General features: G+C 37.0%; 2 protein-coding genes across 2 annotated transcripts; both read right to left on the bottom strand.

The window, feature by feature from the left end:
* Positions 1-1,399: 1,399 nt before the first annotated feature.
* Positions 1,400-7,681, bottom strand: LOC131313278 (GDSL esterase/lipase At5g45960-like). The gene is made up of 5 exons (XM_058341506.1): positions 7,317-7,681; positions 6,418-6,551; positions 4,410-4,649; positions 2,297-2,576; positions 1,400-1,852 (listed from the first exon to the last, which is right to left on the bottom strand). The coding sequence occupies exons 1-5, from the start codon at positions 7,654-7,656 to the stop codon at positions 1,662-1,664; spliced, it is 1,185 nt and encodes a 394-aa protein (XP_058197489.1). The 5' UTR covers positions 7,657-7,681; the 3' UTR covers positions 1,400-1,661.
* A 10,711-nt stretch (positions 7,682-18,392) lies between these two features.
* Positions 18,393-22,077, bottom strand: LOC131313277 (GDSL esterase/lipase At5g45960-like). The gene is made up of 5 exons (XM_058341504.1): positions 21,648-22,077; positions 21,401-21,531; positions 20,702-20,935; positions 20,270-20,543; positions 18,393-18,691 (listed from the first exon to the last, which is right to left on the bottom strand). Exons 1-5 carry the CDS (start codon positions 21,955-21,957, stop codon positions 18,498-18,500), a joined length of 1,143 nt encoding a protein of 380 aa, XP_058197487.1. The 5' UTR covers positions 21,958-22,077; the 3' UTR covers positions 18,393-18,497.
* Between the last annotated feature and the right edge of the window lie 4,341 nt (positions 22,078-26,418).

The following is a 26,418-nucleotide window of genomic DNA, read 5'->3' as shown; positions in this document are numbered from 1 at the left end:
GCACTCATAAAAGGAGAGAAGGGTTTTGCTTTGGGGGAACTTCTACACGCACAAACAGAGCTAGAGGCGGCTGCGGGTTACGATTAATGTGGTTCATAGAGGAGAAAATAAAGAGCAACAACTCAATGATGATCGGCCAATCTCCTCGACTAGGGTAACGGGGACATGTCTTCAAGTAGCGTAGTTGTTAGATTTTTAATTATGACTTTAAATTCAACTCGATTGTGAGACTTGGTTGATTCATAGTTAACATTAAATAAAGTTCTACATTTTTCTCAATCTTCGAACGTGTTTATATCCATGGTTTCAAGCATAGTCTTACAATGGTTTCTCATGTTTCGAGATAGGCTTTGAGAAAATTTATACGATGTGAGACGGGTCGTGCTGTTGGTTAAATCTAGTGAGACAATCCGTGTCGTGTTGAGATAACTTATATGGAGTACAAATCTTGATTATATTTTTGGAGTACAATTACGTTACGAAGGGATCGAGATAGAATCAGAAGCCCTGATCCCTTCTCTAATCAGTTTTCAAATCCTTTAATTGCTTGCAAGTTTAGTTATTAATTTTATTAAATCAACTCAAATCCAAACTTCACTTTCCTTTCAGAACTAAATTAAAAATTACTAATTAAAGTATTGCGACTCAATTTTTACTACCGACGAATGATCCTGGATTTAACCACTGTTCTTTGGAATAATTGTTAATTCTTAGTTTTTTAAATTATTTTTGGTACAGAAACGACAGACAGTCTGTGTAATAATGATGCAAAATCTACGTGCATGAATAATATTCTACATATAAAAAACTATGTAAACTATAAGGAGCGGGAATGGTAATTCGGGACTCCACGGGCGGCTTTGTGGCTGCTCGTTCGATTAGTTTGGGTTCAACGGGATCAGCACATTGTGCCAAGGCAGGAGCGTGCAGAGCGGCGTTGGAGTTTAATTTGCTGAGTATTTGGGGATGAGTAGGATCAGGGTAGAGGGAGACCCGCAACAACTTGTAAGGATTATGAACAAGGATATGCAGTGTCTGACAGAGGTAGATAGAGGTGATTGTGGAAGACATTAGAAGGTGTGCACGAATTTCAGGAAGCTGCAGTTTTCAGTTTGTTGGCGATGGGCAAATGGATAAGCTAGCACGGTTCAGATATTGAGAGGTCACGGTGTAAAGAGTACTTAGGGAGCCAGACCTCCCGAATGGTTATTCGGTTCATTAGAACAAGATAATCAATTTTTCTTAATTTGTTGGTTCGTTGTTATCAATAAAATTTGTTATACCATTTTGAGAAAGAGAGAAAAAAAAAAAAAACGGGTACTTGTACTAGTACCTTACTACTGGTTACTTGCATATTTCAGCTCATGTTATTGAATGAAGTTCACATACTCCATTAGAATTAGAGTCAATAGATATCACACATCATTTTATTAAAGGAAAGTGCTAATTAAGAAGCACCAAGAAGTAAAAAAGCACATGAAAGGTACAGTTTGCAGATATGCAAATTGGGCACATAGGCCTTATGACCATAGGAGTTCTAGGACGACCCCACCATATACATAACACATGGACAAAGTTGCTGGCCCTTATTTAGTCATACTAGTATTTATGGCAGCAACAATATTGGCGTCTGCGATAATTGAACTTAAAATTGTTGCTTCTTAACTAGTTATAAAATTGATGGCAGCAATATTGGCGTTCAATATAATGGAAGCTGTTGTTTGAGTTGGATGGACTGAGTCAAAGAATTCGTACTCCGACCTATTAGCACAAAGTGCGGAGAGCGAGTTGCAAAGGGGTCCTAATTCCAGCAAACCAGTCCCGCAACAACCCCTGTTAGTAACGTCAATACCTACAAACAAACATACAGACAAAAATGGGAATAAGAAATTTAGTCGTATTCATAAAAAGAAAGTCGTATTAATAAAACGGAAGATGTATATGGGAAAATCACAAAAATAGAAGCTTCGGTTGAAAAAACCATTTCCCATACTAGGTGTGATATATAGAGTTTGCTCAAAAAATGTAACAACAGTTTTAAAAATTTATTTGGGTTAAGTTTCGTGCTTTTATCTTCATCGTTCTTCTTCTCTATGTAGTACCTAACGCAAATAGCAATCGATGATGGTAATGGTGTCTCCGACAAATAGGTGCAAACGTGTATGCGTTGGTCAAATATTTGTTCGATCGAGCAAAGTGCTATTGCCCTTAAGCTATGTTTCCAAATAATAATGATCACTTATTAAACGACTCTACCGAAGAATTAGTAAGTTTCTGATCATGATCATTGACGTACCAAACACAGCCGGGTTTCGCCGAATGTTAACCATTGGCGTATACGTATCGAAGTAGGCAAGTTTGAGTCCAATATTTCCGGAGCTATTTTGCATGGTCCTCAATGCTGCTTGAACCTTCATGTTATAATCGTTTCCGACAGCATTTAGGGTGTCATTGCAAGCACGCGTTCCCAATGCATTTGTGAGGTTTGACGAGTAGAGAGTAATGACAATGGGCCAGCATCCGAACAATGGCACTCCGGAGACCGCAATTCTTCGAGCCCCAAGGCCAACCAATCCCTGCAACCAAACAAAAAAAACAAAGAAAATTAGTTGGCCGCTGTAAACGGAATGGATGTTTATTCATTTTATCCATAAAAAAAAAAAAAATTATAACCAAATGTCCGGACAATTTTGAGGGTACTTTGACTATAGCACTCAGAGAAATCAATATCTTGACTACACACCCTCAATCAAACACAATACACGCTAAGTAAAATTTCTCCACCAACAAAATTAATAGCAAAGACAACATTTCTACCTACTGGATCAAGATAAAGCCTAAGAAAAACTATATACAATTTTAGCCCAAAAAATATTAGTTTTACCCCCCTAAACGTGGAAAATTATTCAATTTCGATGAGCCACCATCACGTGGTGCTTCAGGCCTCTCATCAACCACACATCTATTGAGTCCGAAACTAAGTGTGAGAACCCTACAAAAATGTGTGGTGGGAAGAGGTTTGGGCACTACGTGACGGTGCTCCATGGGACTCAATAATCACATTCCTCAATAAAAAAATGATTGCGGGCATAGGAGAATTCACCACCATGAGAATAGTGCCACAAATATCTAAAGTTTCACGCCTAAAACTTTTTTGATTTGTATGTTTAGCCAACCACAACATCTAAATATTCCTTTTAATAGGCAAAGAAGAAGAAACAATCCTCATAAGACAGTACCTCAATATATAAGCCCATTCTTATCAAAAATATTCAGTTGACAAATTAATTATTAAAAAAAAACCAAATTGAGTATTATCATCACAATGGAACATAACTTGTATTTTATGTTTTAGAGTGCATTAAGTTTTAGAGGATAATTGCACTTACACCCCGTGTGGCAAACTATGTGTGGATACACCCCTTAACGTTCAATTTGTTGTACATACACCCCCTGTGCTTTGTGGGGTATGCTCACAATCATTTTTCATCCATATTAACAGAGTTTTGACATAAGGAGAACAGGCTCTGTTGTGCTCTTAATATAGTTTTCATGCTGATTCGAAAATTAGATCCAGACTGTCATGTCGAAGGTGAAATTACTATTTTGTCACTAATGGACAGCTTTGGGCGAGTAAATTCATATTTCGTCTTATTTGAAATAAATAATACATTGCTTGTATAATATATACATATTGTCCATCGATTAATTAAAAAATTATTCGTAACAGGTTAATATAAATTAAATTAAGCAAAAATAACAACAAAAATTTGGGAACCAAAGGTCGTGAGTTCGAATAAGAGCAGCGGTAAAATTGAATACTCCATTTTTTTTCTGGTTTGGTCGCATTTAGAGACAAAAGTAACAACAACGCCAAAATGTTACATTAGGCATCAAAAATTTTCATTGCCAAAACCTAAGATACAATTTTTGTGACAATCGATAGGTGAAGAAACATGGTGACAAAATATTTCCTCGCTAATACTTTTGCCAATGAAATCGTTTCGTCACCAACAGACATTGCGGTAATACTTTGTGGTAAGTACAATTCTGAGAATTCAAGTTGATTTATTTCGTTGTTATAATTAGTTTTAGGATGACCTTTACGCATGCAGAACACAAGCGGAGGACAAGAGAAACAAATTAAACATGGAGAAAACTTATTTACGGAGGAGCCATGAATAAGTTTTACGGTACTAAATCTCTGCCGTCCAAAAGTGTTTTGGACGATCCGGATTAGAAACAATCTATTAACGGTAATAGATTAATTTGTTTTGGACGGCTGAGATTGCATGGAACCGTGAATAACTTTCTCACTGCTCCGCCGTCAATAAGTTTCTCGATCTCTTAAACATAATGATCAAGTCATCTAAATTGTTAGGTAGGATAAAAAAAAGTAGGGGCCAAACCTGTATGAATTCTTGCAGTTGTTGTAACACAAAATCTTCATATTGCCCGATAGTTGTCCCAGCCGGAAGGCTTATATGTCCAGCCCCGTAAAATGTGTTGACGAAATCGTTCACAGCACAATTCACAAAGAAAACGGCATTCCTTGTCAGATTATCCGCTCCCTCTTGTCCAATGCTGCTCGCAAGTCTTGCTTTGTATTCTCTGAAGTATTCCAATTGCGTTGACATTGGGATTACATTCTGAAGTACACAGAACGAAAAGGTTGTAAAAAAAAAAAAAAATTCACAAAAAAAGTACCCAGTTTTATACATTGGCAACGAATCGGAAAACAGTTTTATATTTTGTTTGGTTGGATTTAATTTGGCCCACTCATGTAAGTTCAGCAAAGACCATTCCAATGTCCCTTTTTGTCATGCATAAACTGAACTAACAATTAAGATAAGCGTGATTGTACAAATAAGGATGTCTGAGAAAAATAGTAGGACCATTTTGGCTTAACAATCCCATAAGATTGTTTTTGTCTTTGTTAAAAAAAAATCGCATTTAGTTAATTCCGCATCAATTTGTAGTGGATTATTGGTTCGTCTCGACAAAAAGATTCAAAAAATTATAAAAATATGAACGGAACTAAAAATTATAAAATAAACACAAAAAATGGAGTTTTTAAATATTCATCATCAGACCTCATCTTGCGTAAGTATTTATCCCGGTCATTTTGAACAGTTATATTTTCATCCTTTCAGATGGTGAATTACTTATCTTACCCTTTTAATAAGATATTCATATGTGTATATATTGCATTCCTAAATAAGTGGGATTCAATTGTTTCCTAATTTAGTAGGATTCAATCACAATAATTATGGGAGATAATTACAAAAGAGGATTTCAAAATTTAAAAAAACGAAATAACCAAATCCCACCAATTTATTTTTCACCGATTTAAATTCGATAACTATATTTGGTTTTTTTCATATCTACCATGTGTTATCATGAAACCTTCCTAAAAAAAACATTTTGAAACATAGGCAATATTCAAATCGATCATGTTTTTTCTGGTTAATTCTACAAATTCACTATAAACATATAAAAAAAATCCTTTCCACTATGATTGATCATAATTAGATACTGTATTTTATACACAATTATCATAAAAATTGATGACATGCGCGCATTCCATGATTTATTTTTTCATATTTACCATGTATTATTATGAAACATTTGAGAACATTATGGAATCGACCATGTTTTTTATGAATTACGTTTTTGCAAAATGACCATTAAAAACATTTCGGAAAAAGGGTTTGAAGGGGATGACTTTTCTCACGGATAAACAGATAAGCGAAGCTGCGCACAAACATCACTGTTACGAGTTTCTACGTGCCACAATTGAAGCAGTGAAGCATACGAAAAAGGGCAGGTGAGGAAAACAAGATCTGTGCACAAATCACGGTGTGAGGCCTACTCCAAATCTATTACAAAGAACCCGAGACGTTAATTAAATGTAAAAATAAATAAAAATTTGGAAGGCTCTCGCAAAAAATAAGCTCAATCCAATATATATAGATGCTCAATCCAATCATTTTGCCTTCCAAAATCTTGAAATCTTAATGAAAATTTAGATTATTGGATTGAAAATTGACTTGATTTTGAATTTCCGTTTGACCAAAAAAAAAAAAAAGAATTGACTTTATTTTTTGCGGGAACTCTCGAAAAAATATTTTATAGTTAATGAACGACTCAAATTGTTTGTGTGGTAGGCTACACACCGTGATCTGTGCACAATTGCTACGTACAAAATCTATGTGGGTAGCATCTCTCTTACTTTTGTCTTTCCTATATCTTTTTTTCGATTTTTATCAAATTATTTTACTTTTTAGATGTCCTCTCGTTGATACGAATCCTTAAATCAAAACGGGCCCCAGGCAATTGTCAAGTGTCACAGTAATGATAAATGGACGATTCCAAACTTTAATGGGGTTAGTCAGAGAGAGAGAGAGAGAGAGAGACAAGTAATGCTGCAGTGCGATTGTCAAATCCAGTGCCAGCGGAGGCGAAACCAACTGCAGGTTTGGTGGACTGGATGGTGAAATTTGGGGCCAAATATGGCACATAGGAGTTATTCTGAAAACCCAAGAAGGAAGCTGAAACAAAACAACACAACACAAACCATACCAAATTAGTTAATACAGTATTTAACGAGGCAGCTCGCCCTATGCTCCTTGATAATTAGGTACAAAATTTACGAAAAGATACAATCATGTTTTCAGTTTAATTATTAAATGAAATTCCTAAACAAATTTTTTGTGATATAGTATAGCGTTTAAAATGCAGAAGAATTTTTTAAAAATTATCTTCGTTAAAAATATCCTGGTTGAATAAACAAAAGCATTTGCAAAAAGTTTATCAAAGTACAGATTACCCTGATATGGTTTTCAAAGTACAATTATTAATTAAGCTTGTTATTAAACTTATCAAATACCATATAGGGAAAATAATTTGTAAAGTTAGGCTCCAATAATAAGAATAGTAGCGGACAAGTTGTTTGGAACGAAGGGTGTAACAGCCAAATTATTACGACCATGAAGATAGCTACTTAATTAGCTAGTTGCATATTTAATTGGGGTTAGAGCGTTTTGACTAGTGTAGGTGTTCCAAACGAAGGAGGGCAAAAGAGTTGTGTTTGATTTTTAGACTAATACGGTGTAAATTCGGCTTGAGGGCTATAATATTAGCCCAGCCGGCCGTTACTCGGGCAAATCAGACCACGGCCCCAATCCCCAAAATTGGGCTTATTTTGCGAGGGGCGACCATAGGCCGGCCGTGTCCTTGCAGGCCAGTGCCAAGGGCCGGGCTTGACATAATATTTTAATTCAAAAAACAATGTAAAAAAAAAGATTTTGTCCCACCAAAAAAATCAGCAATGAGCTTCCCATTGCTGAACCTTCCAGTGGCGATCTGGTTCACAAAATCAATTCCATAAGGTGGAAAGTTGCTCTTGGCAATCGAAAGAATGTAGTCGTTGTTTCCAGGGTCCACATAAGAGTCTCCAAACACATAAAAGGCTGCAATCGAGTGGTTGGAAACCTGTTGAGCTTGATTTTGAGATATCAAATTGGACAAAATAAACAACAAAGTAACAATAGAAACCACGGATTTGATTTTGGAACTCATATTCACTTCAGGTGGAGAGAGTAGAGAGGAAAAAGCTGAACAAGTTTTATTCCTACTTCTCCTTGGTTGTGGCATGCGAAAATGAACTATGGATGCTGCTCTATTTATAGGATACTTTCCCCCATATATAGTACATTCTCCTTTATATACCCTTTAATGATAATTAAGAACCTATGTCAAGTGGTAGGTAGGGCCGGCTTATAGGATAGGCAAGGGAAGCAACCGCTTCCAGCCCCCGAATTTTGGTTCAAAATTGAGGCCCCATTGCAATGTAACTTATGTATTAATATTAGAATATTTTTAAATAAAAACACAAACTAGATACTTGGTTTAGTGGTCACATAATACTGTCATGCTATTGTAAGTGTGTGGTTCGACTCCCATGCATCTCCATAATTACAAGCATATCTTTTTTAAATTTATATTGTCATAATTATATTCTTTTAGTTTATTTTTTGTACTTTTATCATTTTTTAAAGAAATGATGAATATGTAAAGAGTGAGATATACAAAATTTGCTTCGGGCCTCCAAAATATATGAGCCGGCACTGGTGGTAGGAATCATGTACTCCCATGCAATTTAATGAGATTAATTCATATCCCATTAATACCAACTAATAATGTTGACTTTCGTTGTGGTAGAAGAAAAGAAAAGTAAGAATCTATGCTACGCCATGGTTGACGCGGCACGGCACAGTCATGATTGAATTCCATGCTTGTATTTCAATATGAACGCAGATTTCCTCCTGTCCTGTTACGAGGAGTTTCTTCAACCTCAAACACATGACAACCTTTCATTGGCCCAAGTCACTTTCTCCATAAAATTACAATTTAATATGCCTAGCTTCTACCTAGCGAAAGTTAACCCATCCCATATTCCACCAATAATTAATCACTTTTACCGTTAACTCCAACAATTCAACGTCTTATTTTTAAGAAAAGCTCCTCCATGATAGGTAATTTGAATCACATTATTCTAGGAATAGAGTAAGAAAAGATTACCCTATACACCTAACATTATGGATTCTCGCGTGAGTACAAGGGTAAATTTCACTAACCTTTCTTCAGGTTTCTGACAAAAGCAAAGACCTCCCTTGAGGTTTTTGAAATATCACTAACCTCCCCTACTTTACCTGACATTAGACAGATTCCCCCATTTGTTAGATATCCCTTAAACGGCGTTAAATGTGTTGATCAAATGACGAAAATGCCCTCAAATTGATAAAGTATCTTCCCGTTTTACCCATTCCCTCAAACCACCATCATCGTCTGGTTTTAAAGGATGATGAAGAAAAAAATTCAAGTTTTAAAGAAAATACCCTATACCCTTTAAAGGTTATCCCAAGTGGGTTCGAATTAAAAAGTAGGAAGTGACTTTTTTCCGCTTTTATTCAAAAAAAAATTTCATTTGTTAGTTTTACATCAAACTTTTGGATTTGTTAGTTCGTCTCAACGAGAGGAACTGAAAAAGTATAAATTTTTTATCGGAACCCATAATTTTTTTGAAAAAGATAAAAAATAAGTCAAAAACTGTTGTTTTGATATATTTTTGTCTTTTTTCAAAAATTATAAGTTTCGATCAAAACTGTTCTTTTTAAGATATTTTTGTCTTTTTTCAAAAATTATGGGTTTCGATCAAACTTTTTTTTACTTTTTCGGTTCCTCTCATCTAGATGAACCAATAAATCACAAAAGTTTGACATAAAATTAACAAATGGAAAAAAGTATGAATAGTGATGAAAAAAAAGTTACTCCTACCTTTTAATCCAAACCCACCCTCCATACTACTAGTAAATTTTTAGTTTTCTAGATCTCCGATCAAAAAATAAAAAATAAAAAAATCTGCAAACCAAATCAAATTTTACACCATCTTCATCTCAACAATTTTACCACTCTACTGTGTCAATACCACCACACACCACCCCGATACACACCCCCCACTGATCGTGGAAATTCAAATTCGTAGCAATATACCTGCGCGACAATATCGTGATGCGGAATCGAGATTATACCTTGATTGTTGGACGATCCTTGGAAAAACTTTCTGACATGGGTATTTTTGATAAACTTAATTTATGATCTTAATTGCAAATTACTAGTTTCTTCCTAGCTGAGTTCTGTTCGGAACCTCAAGATTTTCTTTGGAAATCAAATTACTCCTTTTTTTTTCTCTATCCTGGGTTATATTATACCAATTCTCAAACTCTCGAAGTCCATTTTTGCATTTTAGCAAGAGACCATTGAGAAATCCGAACTAGGTTTTGATTGGAACCTCGAGATTTTTTTGGGAAATCAAGAACGGAAATCTCACCACCTCTTTGATTCCCCTAAATTTATACATTTTTTCTTGAAAATGGGAGACTCTTTTCACGCTTCTGCTACGATTCCGGTAACAAAAAAAAATTCTCTCTTTTTTCATTGAAGTGACTTTAGTGTGTAGATATTATAAAGCAAGTTGTATGTGAATACAAAAATCATATTTGTGGTACTGTTTACACCCATTTTCGGCCAAAATCAAAAAATAAATTTATGGGTTAAAATGTGGCCTTAAAAGTCAGTCTCTAGCCTTGAAAAGCCTTATAACCAGTTGCCCACAAAATAGGGCCGGTTTGGAGGCCATTGACTGAATTGAGTTTTGCAAAGGATTGGGTCAAATTAATGTCTAAAATTTCGTTATCACAAGCCCAAGCCCAAGATTGGCCGAAGACTTGGGTTGACCCACTAGATCTGAGTGTTTTATCCAGGTCTAGGCCAGTTCTTAGAAATAATAAAGTCTTCTAAGTGGGCCTAAATCAGTTAAAGCCCAAGTTTTCTTTCCAGACTTGGGCTCGCATGGCTTACAAAAAGAAGAGGCCTATGATGCTCCTCAAGTTCAGGCCCAAGTAATAGATGGGCCTACTTCTTGAAAAAACGTCACAAATGGCCTTTAATTGGCAGTAAAAAACCTTAAGCTGCTCACAAGCAACTTAAAAGCCTAGAATGCTCTTGCTGGGTAGGTCTGGACAAGCTGCTCACAAGCAGCTCAAAGGCTTAGAATATTCTTGCTGAGTAGGTCTGGACAAGCTGCTCACAAACAGCTCAACGTCTGAGTGGCCACCATCCTTCAGCATGAAGCAAGGCCAAGGACAGGTGGCATACATGTAACCCTTGGAGCTGCTGGTGAATAACTCATGCAGACCTAAGCAAGCAGCTCACCCAGGTCTGGTTAACCCCTTGTTTCTTGATGTTTCGTCCATAAGAAATCAAACTTAAAGGATTTAGAGGGCCCACAAGAGATGCAATGTCCAATATAATGGTAGGAAGGCCTGCAGAAGTCTCGCTCTTCAGCATTGGTGGGCCCAAAGATGTCCATTCAAGCAGTAGCTTGAGTGTTGAAGCGGCTCAAAAGGCCTAGATGCTTGAGGAGCCAAAATTCTTTTTTCCCTTTTGCAAAGTTTTATGCAGGAAAGAAGGATTTTTCAGGCCTTCGCCATTTTCTTGGAGTAAAGAGCACGTTTTGGTCAGGGAGCAACCTCTCATTGGAGCATTTTGAAGTAGCTCAAGAGGACCACATGACAGCCATGCATTGAAGCAACTGAAGGCCTGTAGCTCCTGCTTGTAAATCACAGTTTTGAAGGCCTTATGAAAGGTCCCTGACCAAACAAGCCCAGCGCTTATGCAAATTATCTTTCAATTATCGTTACTTTCCCGCAAAGTATTTTATCTTTCAGTTCAATCTAGCCCGGCCTAGATTTTATTTCCTTTCATTTCTTTGTACCCAAGCTTTGTTAAACCGTTAACGAAGTTCGTTTATTTCTATCGTTCAGTCCTACTTTTCTTTCCATTTTCCACAACGGTTGAGAAATTTTAAGTCCTTATCTCACAAAGGCAAGCAGCAAACCATCTCGAGGCCTTACCCTTTGGGCCAAGCACAGTCACTTGAAAGAAGTCAGATTTTGAGGCACGAAGGCCTTAAAAACAGTTTGGACTGCAATCTAGTCATGGCATGCCCGCAACACTAGCCAATTTGGTTTTACACTTTTTTGTGGAGAAATAAGCACTGGTGACGTAAATTTGGGTTTAAATGGGTTTTGCCTTTAAGATAGTTTCTCATTGAGAGAGAGAAAGAGAGAGAGAGAGAGAGAGAGAGAGAGAGAGAGAGAGAGAGAGAGAGAGAGAGAGAGAGAGAGAGAGAAGCCGACAACAATGGCTAATTGGAATCTCAAAATTATTTCTAATTTGGGTTCTATCTTCTGTGGGTTTCAATTGATGAAGTAGTTCAGAACATACGGTTCACTCGTTTGGAAGAGAAGACAGTGAGAAAAGTGGAGAAAAAAAGGGAGGGATAATTTAGAATTTTGCGGACTAGATTTTCTGAAATTAGCCAATTCCGTCATGTTTTGGACGACAAGGTAACGGAAGGGGGTAGTTGGATATTGTCAGGTAAAGTAGGGGAGGTCAGTGATATTTCAGAAACCTCAGGGGAGGTCTTTGCTTTTGTCAGGAACCTTAGGGGAGGTCAATGAAATTTACCCTAAAGAATTCAATTCATGTTGGGTCTCTAAAACTAAACAACCTTAATCATAATAGCAGTAGATCGATCGGATCACTTTGAAGAAAAAACAAAGTAGTTACGCTTGCTATTGTTCATCTAGGAATAAATCCTAAGGTTCTTTCTTTGTCGAAATATATAACAAAGAATCCAAAAAACTTAATAAAAAACACAAAACCAACACAACCCAACAAGTAAACACCAACGGTAAGCCTTTAAAACATAAAAAATTTGAATAGCTACTTTGAATGTTCAATCAAATTCAAAGTGTCTGGAGCAAAATGTCATTGTTTTTCGAAATTCCGACGATGTCCACCGCAATTGAAGAATATTCTCATCGGCGTAGATCGGAAAATTGATATCGGTAACTCATTTTGCAGTGGCAAGAAGTTGGCCTATGATTCATTGAATAACAAGATTATGCTATTTGATTGATTCTTGTGAGATTAGGATGAGGGTTGATAAATTTCATTAGATTTTTCCTCTCTTTTTTTTTTTTTAAACTAAGGTTTTCTCCATTCTTTTTCTTTTTGCTTTGTTGAGAATATATGGAATAGAGAGAAACTGAAATGTTCTTAAAAAAACAAGAGATTTGTAGCATTTAATGTTAGATTTAAGGAGTTGCCATTAAAAAAAAAAAAAGACGTTAGATTTAAGGAGTTAATGGTGGAATATGGGTTGGGTTAACTTCGGTTAAGTAAAAGCTAGCTAGGCAGATTATTGGAATTTTAAGAAAAAATGAACTTGAGCCAATGAAAAGTTGCCATGTGTCCGATGTTAAAGGACCTCGTGCTACCAGGGCAGGAGGAAATCCAAGTTCTACTAGAACCCATAATGCTAGGTGTATAGGGTAATCTATTCCTAGTCTATTCCTAGAATAATGGGATTCAAATTTCTTAGGAGCTTCCCTTAAAAATACGACGTTGAATTGTTGGAGTTAACAATGAAAATGATTAATTACCAATAGAATATAGGTTGGGTTAACTTTCATTAGGTAAAAGCTAGGCAAATTAAATTGGGGGGAAAATGACAACCAATGACGTATTTTGATAATTAATACCCGTCAAAAACATTTTCAGCATTAACAAATATTCTCAACATGTCATTAGCGAATATTAATTATCAAAATACGTCATGGGCCGTCATTTTCTCTAAATTGGGATTTTATGGAGAAAAAGACTTGAGCCAATGAAAGGTAGGGCGCGGATCAAAAAAAAAAATGAAAGGTAGGGCTATAAATGAGCTGAGCAGCTCGCGAGTACGGCTTGATAAGGGCTCGATTCGAAGGATAAATGAGTGAGCTCAAGCCCAATTTTGCGGCTCGTTTTATAAACGAGCCAAGCTCGAACCTAGTAGGGCTTAGCTGGAACAGGTTCGTCTCGGCTTGAAATATATAAGTTCGGCTCGACTCGGCTCGAACATGCCAATATATAGGTTCGCGAACAGGTTCGTCTCGGCTCTAAATATATAGGTTCGGCTCGGCTTGAAAATGCCAATATTCGGTTCGACTCGGCTTGTTTAGCCAATTTTTCAATTTTAAAGCTGAAAAGTTGACGAATTCAAGCTCGAATTCGAGCCGAGCCGGATTGTATATTCCAGACCGAATACTAATGAGCCGAGCTCGAGCTTTGTACATTCTTGTCGAGCCGAGCTCGAGCCAGACGAATTCTGATCCAGCCACGCTCGAATATGTCAATATTCGGTTCGGATTGGCTCATTTACACCCCTTTGAACCTTGTGTCCAAGGTTAAAGAAACTCCTCCTAATCTATCACCAAAATTACACTTGTGCCATCCTACCCTTATCTCCATCTTCTTCATCTAGACTGGTGAAAACAGCTCTAATTCATAGGCGCAATTGGTAACAACTAGGGACAACTTTTCCCCCAACAGCTCTATTGCAAACCCTTCACCCAAACCCACGGTGGTGGCTAAATCCATGAAATGCATGTTGCTGTGAGATGCCGGAACTCCAAAATCCATAGCCACCGTGTGGTGTCAGGCAGCCATGGATTCCGGCGAGCAATTTTTTTCAAAATTTTTCTTTTTTCGCTTCCTTTCATCTCCTCCTCTTCTTCGTTCTACCGTCAAGTTAGCCCATCTTAAAAACTCGTTGATTGGAGCTAACCTCAAGGAATCGACATAAATTGTATCGACATAAATTGTAGCACAAATGAACTATGTTTAATTTCACCCTCTAGAAGTGGGTCTGTATTCCTGGCAAACTCAATTGTAAACTGCAGCAAAAGCACTTAACATGTGCTCATTTCGGGCTGGCACGCAGTGCTGTCCTGATATTTGGGTTGGCCTAATCCGACTCTATGCTTTGTTGTCCACTTAATATTAAATCATACCAAAAAAAATATAAGTACAAAAAAAATTTTAAGTTGTTCTTTTAGCTTGAATAACATCAAAATTTTAACCTCAGTTATTTTTATGTTTAGCACGATCCGATTCAAAGAAATAATTTTTCCTCTTTTTTTGAAGCAAAATTTTTAATTGAGTCATTGTATCTTACTTATCCAAGAACTCGGGTCCCGTTCTGCTAACTTTTGATTTTTTTGGGCCTTTTAGAATTTTTAGTAGATATATGTAGAGTGGTCTGTCTCAAAAAACATTAAAAAAGCCGAGGAAAAAAAACATTAAAAAAAAGAGTTTAAAAAATGTCCAAAAATACTCTTTAGTGGAATGACGTCTCATAGTCAATTGAAATCATAGCCAATTTTTTAATCTCTCTTGCGAAATGGTAATTTGAAAGTAAAAATAAAAATCGTGTTAGCTAGCTCGATTTATTTTAACTATCACTTTTTTTTGGATCAAATATAAGAACATGTCACTTATACATTACTCTCGTGTTTGTTAAATCGGAAATTTCAAACAAATTTATTTATTTTTCGCAATATTGTGGATTGAGAGGAAAACAAAGAGGTAGAATAAAAATGAAAAAATGAAGATGATTTTCATAATATTGTGAATTGAAAGAAAAATAAAAAGAAATAAAGGAGCTGATTGCCCCAAAACCAAGTAACAAACCGGTAAAACAAAAAGGGAAAACCAGTAAAGGCAAAACGCTTGGGCCACGACTCGAATTGGCACTCCTGCAATTCTCCGGCTTGTGGTGACCAAAACACCAACAACTAATTTGTGCTACAAAATGAAATTCTTTTACTCACTTACAAGAGTAATCTATATTGTAAAAGGGAAATGATACTCACAAAATCGTTGTGTGTGTTGTGTAATAAATTTTGGCCGTTCAGATGTGTGATGTTTTAGATTTAAAAAAAAAACTCTTCTAAGGATAAGTTTAACTTTTCCGGGAAAAAATTTGAACGAATCTTGACCATTTATTACAACAATAGACAGATGGAGATTGCTTGTGTGTGATATTATGCATGTAGCATTTTTCACCAAAATGTCTAAACATACAAACATAAATGCATTTACAGTCGTTCAATTGTACTTAATGATAAGGTTATAACCGTTGGATCAAAATAATGAAGGTTTCATAATGTGTTAACCTAAGGAGTGAAGGTTTCCTAATGTATTAACCCCTCCCTCTCCCTCTCTCTCTCTCTCTCTCTCTCTCTCTCTCTCTCTCTCTCTCTCTCATAAATTACTCTCATTAAGGCATTGTAATCAAAACACTACAAGAAAAATTACATTGGGTGACGAATAAAAATCGTCACAAATTGTATGTTTTTCGTCACAAATAATATAGGTGACAAAAACACTACAAGAAAAATTACATTGGGTGACGAATGAAAATCGTCACAAATTGCATGTTTTTCGTCACAAATAATATAGGTGACGAAAAAAAATTTGTCGACTAAAGGTTGTCGAGGATTCCTACCTGGTGACGAAATCTATTTTTCGTCACCTATAGTGTCTTTTGATGATGAAATATTTCATCATCAAAAAGGGAATAATTGGTGACGAAATTTTTTTCCTCGCTTATTGTGCTTTGTGATGACTAAATTTTTTGTCATAAATTATTTCTTTTGGCGACGAAAAAATTCGTTACTAATGAGTCACATTGGTGACGAAAATTTTCGTTGTAAAAGAGGTTTTCATATGGGAAAAAAAACATTCTTTCTTCCTGCTGCTGGATTTCGAACCTGAGGTCCTTGAGTTTTTCGTGCAAGCTCTAACCAACTGCACCACACACACTTTTCAGTAAATATTTGAAATATCTAATATATAACATATATGTTTAACATGAAAATATATTTCGAATGTAATTTTGAACCTTTAAACATTAAAATTAGTAACTTTGATAAACATGAAAGTTGTAGACAATTGAGTTATTGTTCAAACCCAATTTGAATTATCTCAATCGGAGTTTTTAGAAAAGAGTTATGTCTGAAATACTTTTAGTGACAAAGCGCAATTCATAAATTTCGTCACGAAAAGTATCCACTTGATGACGAAATATATTTTTCGTCGCTAAAAGCGTTAAAATGGTGATGAAATTATTTTTCGTCACCAAAGTTAAGCATTTGGTGACGAAAAAAATATTTCGTTACTAAATTGGTCTCATTTATCGACAAAAATATATATTTTTGTCACCAAATGATTATTTTTGGCAACAAAAAATAATTTCGTCACCTTTTTTAAGCTTTTGGTGACAAAAAATGTATTTCGTCGCCAAATAGGTACCTTTGGTGACGAAATTGTTTTTTTCGTCACCAATTTTCATTTTTTTTGTAGTGAAACCACCCATTAAGGCATTATTCAAAAGAAAACCAAAATCACATATATCCTTTGTACAAAATTGAAATCAAAGCCACCGAGATCACCGAAATCAAAGCCAACATTCCTTTCCTATTTCTAGGCTGTCAAATGTACATCACGGAAATCACCGAAAATAGATTTTTTTATACAGCGTTCATATCATTCTCTCTCTCTCTCTCTCTCTCTCTCTGGGGAAGTTCAATACCACCAAAGTCTACTTCACCGAAACCAGTGAGGTGAGTTCTTCCATCATTCTTTGTATATTTGCTACCCATTTCCTTTTCATTAAGATTATGATGTTTATCAATGGATATGTTGCGTTATTGTTTACTGCATAGTTGAATCTGTTGGACACGGGTTTATATATTGCACGCAAGTTTAGTATTAATTTGCGTGTGGTGATTGTTTGAGCCGTATATTACACGCGAATTCAGTATTTATTTTTATGTGCTGATTGTTCGAGAGGCACGGACATACACTAATGTAAGATAAAGTTTAGCACTCTCCCCATGTGCGGTCTGATAGCACCTAGAGGTACGTATAAGGATTTAGAATAAGAAGAAATAGTTTATTTTTCAAAAAAAAATATCCTACACAATAGAGAAATGGTTGTGCGCTCTTTGATTGGCGCATGCTTAAATGTGGTTTTCATTCGTGTGTATTGCGGACCTTTAAAAAAAAACCCAATGGTTGTGTGGTCTTTGATTGGCGCATGCTTAAATGTGGTCTCCATTCGTGCCTTGTGTCCACTGTACAAGGTACGATGTTCATTGTTGGATGCTGGTCGAACAGAGAATGAGATTTTCAAAAAAAAATATCTTACACAATAGAGAAATGGTTGTGTGCTCTTTGATTGGCGCATGCTTAAATGTGATCTCCATTCGTGTGTATTGCGGACTTTCAAAAAAAAGAAATGGTTGTGTGGTCTTTGATTGGCGCATGCTAAAATGTGGTCTCCAAAAAGGAAATGACTGTGTGGCCTTTGATTGGTGCATGCTTAAATGTGGTCTCCAAAAAAGAAATGGTTGTGTGGTCTTTGATTGGCGCATGCTTAAATGTGGTCTCCGTTCGTGCCATATGTCCACTGTAAGAAGTCCGATGTTCATTGTTGGACGTTGGTTGAACATGGAATGGAAAATCCTATAGGGTGCTCTATCCTGCAGGGTCTGTAGGGTGGCTAATCTGGACGTTCATTTTGCCACGAAAGGCTCGGATTTAATCCGAACTCCTATTACTCTGGACCATCCATTGATCGAAATAAAATTCAAGCCGTCCATTGCCAAGATGGACAGCCCGAATCTATCCTATAGGGGCTGTAGGACGCCCTGCCCTACAACATTCCTCGGTCCGATCGAACAGAGTAATTGTTCTATAGTGGATTGGCCTGTACTTAGGGGACGTTTCCTCTTAAGTTAGAAGTTGTGGACTACTTTCTTGTATTAATTTTGAGACAGGTTATTTTCTCTAAACTATAAGTGGCCGGCTGTCTAGAAATGATATTGTTTGGTCAGAAATGTTTTTTCGTGGTACACTTAATTTACTTAGTTTGGTTGGAAAACACTGCGCAAGATAATTATAACAAACAAAATAACTGTAGCTCATTTAATTCGTGAATCACAGGCATAATCAGCTAGCCATACATTAAGTTGGGAATGTTAGTCAGCAATAAGAAAATCAATGTCAGACTTAGCGGCCTCAAAGAGGAGCTTGTATGCCTTCTCCGACGGATGTATCGAGTCCCAAAACATGTACTTTGATGCATCAGAGCAAACATAGGAATCCGGATTGCATAAAAATGCCGTTTCCAGTAGGCCTGTCCCACAACATCCACTGCTCACCTCATCGAAATCTAAAGGTATTACAAAAAAAATATATTGTTAGCTAATGGTTGTAAATCTTGGTATCCAGAAATTGTGGACATTTAAACGAATAGATTGTCACTAATAGTGTTTACAAGCCAAAAGGCAGGCTTTTAGTGTTGTTTTTTACACAAAAGTTTTGATTTCTTATTTTTGCAACAACCCTTCTTCACGTCGATCACTGAAGGCAACCTTTAGGAAATGGTTTTACCATTCCCTTTTTTATTAACGTCACTATCCTGCAAGTGTATTTTTGGTTATAAAATTACACTTGCAAAGGAGTGACGTTAACAAAAAAGAAGTGACAAAATCAGCAACCCAACCTTTTTGTGACAACTTTTATGCTGTCACAAGCAAAATTGTCACTATACCCCAACTTTCTTTTAGTGATATCGAGCATGCGTACGTAGCTAAACTAAATGAAAATTTACTGAAGTTTATGAATAAGTAGATAATATAAACAAAATAAACCGGCCCATCAAATTTACAACCAATAGAGCTATATATTTTATGTAGAGCTTAGTATAATTTTTTTTTAATGCTTTTGGTCACCAAATATTGAACTAAAATTCTGGAGCAGTGCTCCGCGCCACCTAAAGTTAGTTGTGTTTTTAGTAATAAAAAGCATACCATTCATAGCAGAAACTTAAGTTATTTGACGAGAAAAAAATTTATTATAATAATCGCAATATAGTACTAACACATCTAAATTGAAAGGAGGGCGACTATTCGCAACCCTGTATTTTCATCCTTAGCCTACTACATTTTGGTAATAGTTGTTGAAAATCATACATAATATTTCGGTAAATAGCTGTTGAAAACAAGATTATATTTCGGTAACTACATATCAAAAATATGTTCAACCTTCGGTAAACAACTGCCGAACATACATTTTCGGTAAATAACTGTTAAAAAAAATATTATATTTCGGTAATTGTATGCTTAAAATGTATCTCAATTTCGGTACCTAACTATCGAGTATAATTGCAAATTTTTAAGGGGCTAAAGGAGAAAATACGGAGCTGCGAATAGTCGCCACCTTGAATAGTTGGGCTCTAACTTATCAGATTTAATGAAATCTGAATGGGAAAATGACGGTCCAAGACATATTTTGATAATTAATACTCGTCAAGGACAATTAATACTCGCCAAGGATAATTAATACTTTGTGCCAGATCCTTCAATTTATTATTGGGGGAAAATGACGGCCAAGGACGTGTTTGATAATTAATACCTTCCAAGGACATTTTCAACATTAACAAATGTTCTCAAATGTTATCAGTATGTCCTTGGCGGGTATTAATTATCAAAACACGTCCTGGGCCGTTATTTTCCCTATTATTGGAGTATTAATTGTTTGGGCTTGGGCAACTAGGGACCCAAGCTACCGGCCCACATCAAATATCCAGTGTAAGACAGCATACAGAAGAGAGAGCTGGGACAGTACATAAAACTGCGTCCATGAAATTGTTCGGGAAAGAAAATGCATGAATGGTTCTTGAATAATATCACGGACGCAGTTTTATGTATTCTAACATTTCCGAGCAAAAGAAGGGGAGCCCACTTACCATACTTGAGGCTTTGGATGACCATGTCAGAAAGAGATTCATATACATCAGTGTACACAATTCTAACCCCAGAATCAGCTGATACGTTGAATTGTATGGTGTTGAGCTTTGTTTGGAGCATTAGATTGTACTGCATGGCAACTAAGGAGAAAAAATCGATACACCCACGGTTTAGAATTGCATTATCCGAATTAACGGTAATAACTATAGGCAAGCAACCCATTGGTGGCAATCCAACCACTCCTATTCTTCGAGCCCCTTGTTCCAACAAATCCTACAAGCCCAAAACAAGGTAAACTGATCCATGTTCTAGTAAACGCACAAGAGGACCACAAAATGCATCATCATTATTATACGTCCTTTCATTTCGTGTATCAGACGTCACGTAAATTATGTTGTTGTTTAACGAAATAATGTTTCAAGTAATCAAACCTGCATGAATTGCTGGACTTGCTGCAACAAGAACTCCATGTAATCTGGGAGACTGTATCTTTTCCTCCGGATTGGTACGGTAAAATAATTGACAACAAAGTCATTTGTACCAGCACTCACAATGTACAGAGCATTTTTTACCAGATTTTTTGTTCTTTTTCTCCCTATCACCAGCTCCACTCTCTTTTGATACTCTTTGAAGTATTCCAGTTGCTTTGGCAGCGAGATTACATTCTGGAAAAAAAAAAAAAAAAAACAGAATTTATCAAATGATGACGTACGTCAAGTTTTGTCAAACTTTTTTTTCCCGGGCTTGTTTTTCGTTATTAGTTTCCAAACTTCTTATAATCATTGATCAATTTATTTATTACATATTAATTTGTCTTGATGAGAAGAATGTGAAAATTGAAAACTACGATCAAATGCTTAAAAAAAAGTCCGTTAATAAAAAAACAAAATTACCAAGCACTGCTTGAATAAATTTATGTCCTCGTAAATTTTGATCTCAGCTCGACTTCGGTTTGATGAGTTTTATGAAAGACATCAAGGTCAATACAGAGCTCAACTAAAACTAGTTCTAAAGACAGCGTATATAATTAAACATTTTATATATTATATCAAATTCACGGGAAGAATCAAGTAATCAGTTTGACTCCATTAGTTTACGGAAATTTAGAGATGAAAAAGAGAGAGATTTACACTTAATTGGGGTGTAAGTGGGTCAAATCCAGATGCGGCAGAGGCGAAACTAACTCCGGTCATTAGCTCCTCAATGCTAAGTGTTGGGTCCAAATATGGAGGCACGTACTCTTTGATACCCACATAACTAGCTGCATTGGAAAACAAACTATCCCGTTCAAGATCACTTTCTTAAACAAAACAACCATTCAATCTCCTTAGATAACACGAGAAATAAAAGCTAGCAAAAAACTGGGATCAAACTCACCAATGAAGTCGTTTGCCAGGCGTCCATTGCTAAACCTTCCGCTTGGGACTTGATTTGGAAAATCTCTCCCGTAGGGCGGGAAATTGCCCTTGAAAATAGTCGTTACGTAGTTGTTGTTTCCAGGGTCAGATGTCGAGTCCCCAAACACAAAGATTGCATGAACTGAGGTGTTCAAAGCCTTTTGCCTGGCTAATTCTTCAGCCTGAACTCGGGCTTCGGATATGCCGAACAAGACACATGAACACAATACAAGAGAAAAACATTGAAAATGAACAGTCACGTTTAACCAATGTTTATGAGAGGAACTCATGTTGGTGGGATTGATTGGAAAACAAAATCTTGCTGATTAAGTATATACTAGACCAGAGTGAGTGAGTTCCCCCATCTTTTGACCTTCTAATAGCGATTAGGTTAAAAAAGAACCCTTGGATTGTCATGTGGGTGTTAGATGTGGTTTGGAAAAAACAAGTTTCTGCATAGTCTGGAATTCCCAACCACCTTTGGACAAATTAATTAATTTGGTGATGTTGACAAGAAAATGGTAAAAAGTACTATAAGTAGTGTACCATATATGTTGAGCACAAATGTACTTCAGAAAACAATAATGTTATATAGACAATCATCCAAACATAACACCAAATACAATCCCTCACATATATGTGGGGCCCACCACCCACAAGCACTAGTCCAGATCATCTTTTGAGTGAATCTAGACCCTTAAATTATTTTGGTACGAGTACTGCTATAGGTACATATACATTGTACATACTTTTTTTTTTTGGTACATATACATTGTACATATAAATTTGTGGGGCCCACCTCGGGTCCTACAAAAATGATTCGAACCGCTGATTATTTTTAAAATATTTTTTTTATGGAGCCCCATAAAAAATCAGCTCAATCTGATATTGGTAAGGATTTTTTCTGAATGTGTAGGGACAAAACTGAGCAATTAAGTAGTTTCGCCCTTACAAATTTAGAAAAATCCTTACCGATATCTGATTGAGCTGATTTTTTACAGGGTTCAATAAAGAAAATGTTTTAAAAATAATAATCGGTTTGAATTATTTTTGTGGAAACCGAGATGGGCTCTACAAAACTCATATATACATGATATGTACATTCTCATATGTGCTCATAACTTTATTCTAACATTAAATAGTAGTAGGTAGGTTTTCTTGAAATATTAGTCTTCTTGTTATCTACTTAACCCACGTAGACTAGACTGCTTGGCTGAATGCAGTAACGATACAAGTGATGTACAGCAGCCGTGCATAGACAGCTTTTGCACCCGTCTTGGGTTCCGCAAAAATGATCAGAACCGCTTATTTTGTTCAAAATACTTCGTTTAGGGTCTCTGTAAAAAATCACTTCAATCCGATATCGAGAAGGGTGTTTATGAATCATCTAACTTTGTTTCAAAATTTTGCCTCATTTTTGCGGGACCCACGATGGATGCAAAAGCGGTCTGTGGCTGTATAGCACTTGCTGTGAAGCAGCGTTTGGCTGAATGTAGACTTAATTTAATAGGCCTCGGTCCCATCTTAATTGTACGTCCCCAAAAATAGTACAATATTACTCGGAATGGTATTTGGGTACGTACAAAATTATTTTCACCCACCAAAAGTCCATAAATTCTGCATCCGAATAATGGGGCGACTTTGAAAGGTTAATATGGGGCGGAGGGAGCCTAAAATTGAGAGCCGTTCAATGTCGAAATGAAATTCGAGCCGTCGGATGTATAATCCGACAATTCGGAGATGTGCAGCACAGTACTACACACACAACTACATAACACCATCCTCAATTTGTCAAGTTCCTACAAGATGGATAATTGCGGTGATGGGCCAGTAATTGAAAGTTTGGTGCCTCCTTTCTCAAGCAAAATATTCAACACTCATAGAAGGAGAGAAGGGTTTTGCTTTGGGGGGACTTACGCACAATCAGAGAGTAAGGGTCATCATCGGGCTGGGTCAGCCTGTCAAGTCGCTGCCCAAGCCCGCCCACGGGCCGGGCCGACCGGGCCTTTTCTTTTTGACTGGCTGGGCTACCTACTATAAATTAAAGCCTAAGTCCAGCCCACGGGCTAGTCCATTTGGCGGGCCGGCGGGCCAAAAGCCGGGCCGGCTTAAATTTCTTTGGGCAAAACTAAACCAAGGGAAAAAAGAAAGGATTTTGTGGGATTTTGGGCTAATAGGCAGGCCCGTTGGTGGGCTTTTGGGCGGGTACCACGGGCGGGCTGCCTGGCGGGCTCACGGGCCGGGCCTACCTACGGGCCGAGTAAAAATTCATAGGCCCGAGCCCGCCCATTACAAACTACGGGCCGGGCTAACCCGCCCATTTTACGGGCTCGGGCCGGGCGGGTTTTGGACGGGTTGCGGGCCTTTGGGCTAAATGATGACCCTTAACAGAGAGGCAACTGCGGCTTCCAATCAATGTGCTAGAGGAGAAAATAAAGAGCAACAACTCAATGATCGGCTAATCTCCTCGGTTAGGATGTCTCTCCAAGTAGCATAGTTGTTAAGATTTTTAGGGTATTATATTCAACTCGATTGTGAAACTTGGTTGATTCATAACTTTTTATGAAATTCTATATTTTTTCCAACCTTTGAACGTGTTTGTATTCATGGTTTCGAGCACAGTCTTACAATGGTTTCTCATGTTTCGAGATAGACTATACTACGTGAGATGAGTCTTGCCGTTTATTAAATTCAGTGAGACAATCTATTTCGTGTGTTACTATACAGAGTACAAATCTTGATTATATTTTGTAGTGGCTTCGGTTACTAGGTTCAGACACCCTGCCGAGCCATGGTGAACGTAACCGAGGTCTCACAAGTGCACCTGCCCATGACTTGGCGAAGACTTGAGAAGGTTCCAGTACTCTGCTCGGTTAAACAATCAATGAGGGGATTCCGGATAGGCTTCAGCAAGGTCTTGGAACATGGAGTGTACTTGGTCCAGAGTTCCCGAAGCCGCAAGGAAGTAGTTATGCCAGAAGGGGCCAATGGGATTTTGAGCAAGCATGATCATTGGGGATCTGATCTGGCCATGTGCTCTGTAACAGCCTTATCCCTTACATCATATATGACGACACCCGAGGCGGTTACACAAGCGTACCCTCTATGCGCTAGCTTGGAGGCTAAGCAAAACAAGGTCTATAAATACAAATTTGACTCTAACCTCAAGGGGTACGCCATTTCTACCCTAACCCTAGACTTATACATCTCTCCCTACATCTAACTTGGTCGTCGGAAGGTCACCAGCCATTGCCCTAGTGACTTGTTGCAGGTCCAGCGAAAGGAATACGGAGCTATGGAGGAAGGATCCTAACTTGAACCACGGTCAAGATCCCGTCAAATCAAACCCCTACATATTGTTAGGGATTATCTATAGAAATTGCTACCCTACGGTATTTTGGTTGAGGGTTGAGTATGAACTCTAGTTTCGAAACAATTACGTTACGAGGAGAGACAGAATCAGCAGCCCTAGTTCCTTCTCTAATTAGTTTTCAAATCCTCTAATTGCTTACTAGTTTAGTAATTAGTTTAATCAAATCAACTCAAATCCAAACTTCTCTTTCCTTTCAGAATTAAATTAAAAATTAATTGAAAGTATTGCGACTCAAACTATTTGTGAATGATTTTTTTTTTTTTTTTACAGAAACGACAGACCCTTTGTGTAATGACACAAAATCTAGTGCATGGATAATATTCTGCATATAAAGAACATGTAAACTGGAAGGAGCGGGAATGGTAATTCGGGACTCCACAGGCTGCCTTGTGGCTGCTCGTTCGATTAGTTTGGGCTCAACAGGATGAACACTTTGTGTCGAGGCAGGGGCATGCAAAGCGGCGTTGGAGTTTGCTGAGTTTTTGGGGATGAGTAGGATCAGGGTAGAGGTAGACTAGCAACAACTTGTAAGCATTCTGAAAAAGGAGATGCAGTGTCCGGCAGAAGTATAGGTGATTGTGGACAGCGCTGGTCCAGGCACAAGGCCCAAGAGGCCTGGGCCTTGAGCATCTAAAAAATTATAAATTTTAGGGGCGTTCTAATATTATTTGTAAATTAGTATATATATTACTTGTTCGTATTATAACACAAATGTCTTTGCTATATAGCGCAACGGTATTTGATTTTAGTCCGTATAGAGTGTTTGAGTTCGAATTTTTTGGGCAGTTTTTTCTTTTGAAATGTTTTTTACCCAAAAATAATATTATTATAACTGTCAGGTTTCGAAATCAAGTCAAGTAGAATTCAAACCAACCACTTTGGCCGTTGGTAACAAAGCAGTTAACATGCATTATAAAGTTTAAAGTAGTTATATAAAAAAAACATTTCTATCATTGTTATTTAATTCTAAAAATACATAGGGTACCACCTCATAATTTAGCTTTGGGCATCCAAATCTCTTAGGCCGGCCCTGATTGTGGAAGACATTAGAAGGTGTGCATGAATTTTCGGAAGCTACAGTTTCCGTTTGTTCGACGATCAGCAAATGTCGTTGGTAGCTGATAAACTGGTAAGGTTCAAATATTGAGAGGTCACGGTGTGAAGACTTGGAAAACCAGACCTTTATTGGCTTCATTAGAACGACATAATCATCTTTTTTAATTAGTTGGTTCGTTGTTATGAACTCCATTAGAATTAGAGTCAATAGATATCACGCATCATTTTTATTAATGGAAAAACCGCTAAGAAGCCGAACAAGTAAAAAAGCACACGAAAGGTACAGTTTGCAGACATAGAAATTGGGCGCATAGGCCTTATG

This window comes from Rhododendron vialii, chromosome 13a (genome assembly GCF_030253575.1).
Source record: "Rhododendron vialii isolate Sample 1 chromosome 13a, ASM3025357v1".
Taxonomy (NCBI): Eukaryota; Viridiplantae; Streptophyta; class Magnoliopsida; order Ericales; family Ericaceae; genus Rhododendron; species Rhododendron vialii.
This window is presented reverse-complemented; position numbering and strand designations above follow the sequence as displayed.

What these genes read in the sequence shown, in the direction of transcription:
- LOC131313277 (XM_058341504.1), bottom strand. Translation starts at nt 21,957, where the DNA reads ATGAGTTCCTCTCATAAACATTGGTTAAACGTGACTGTTCATTTTCAA. An exon ending in CACTTACACCCCAATTAAGT is followed by an intron (nt 20,936 to 21,400) that starts GTAAATCTCTCT and finishes TTTTTTTTCCAG; the next exon opens with AATGTAATCTCGCTGCCAAA. An exon ending in CATCCAAAGCCTCAAGTATG is followed by an intron (nt 18,692 to 20,269) that starts GTAAGTGGGCTC and finishes TAATACCTTTAG; the next exon opens with ATTTCGATGAGGTGAGCAGT.
- LOC131313278 (XM_058341506.1), bottom strand. Translation starts at nt 7,656, where the DNA reads ATGCCACAACCAAGGAGAAGTAGGAATAAAACTTGTTCAGCTTTTTCC. An exon ending in GCTCATTGCTGATTTTTTTG is followed by an intron (nt 6,552 to 7,316) that starts GTGGGACAAAAT and finishes GTTTTGTTTCAG; the next exon opens with CTTCCTTCTTGGGTTTTCAG. An exon ending in ATCGCACTGCAGCATTACTT is followed by an intron (nt 4,650 to 6,417) that starts GTCTCTCTCTCT and finishes TGTGTACTTCAG; the next exon opens with AATGTAATCCCAATGTCAAC.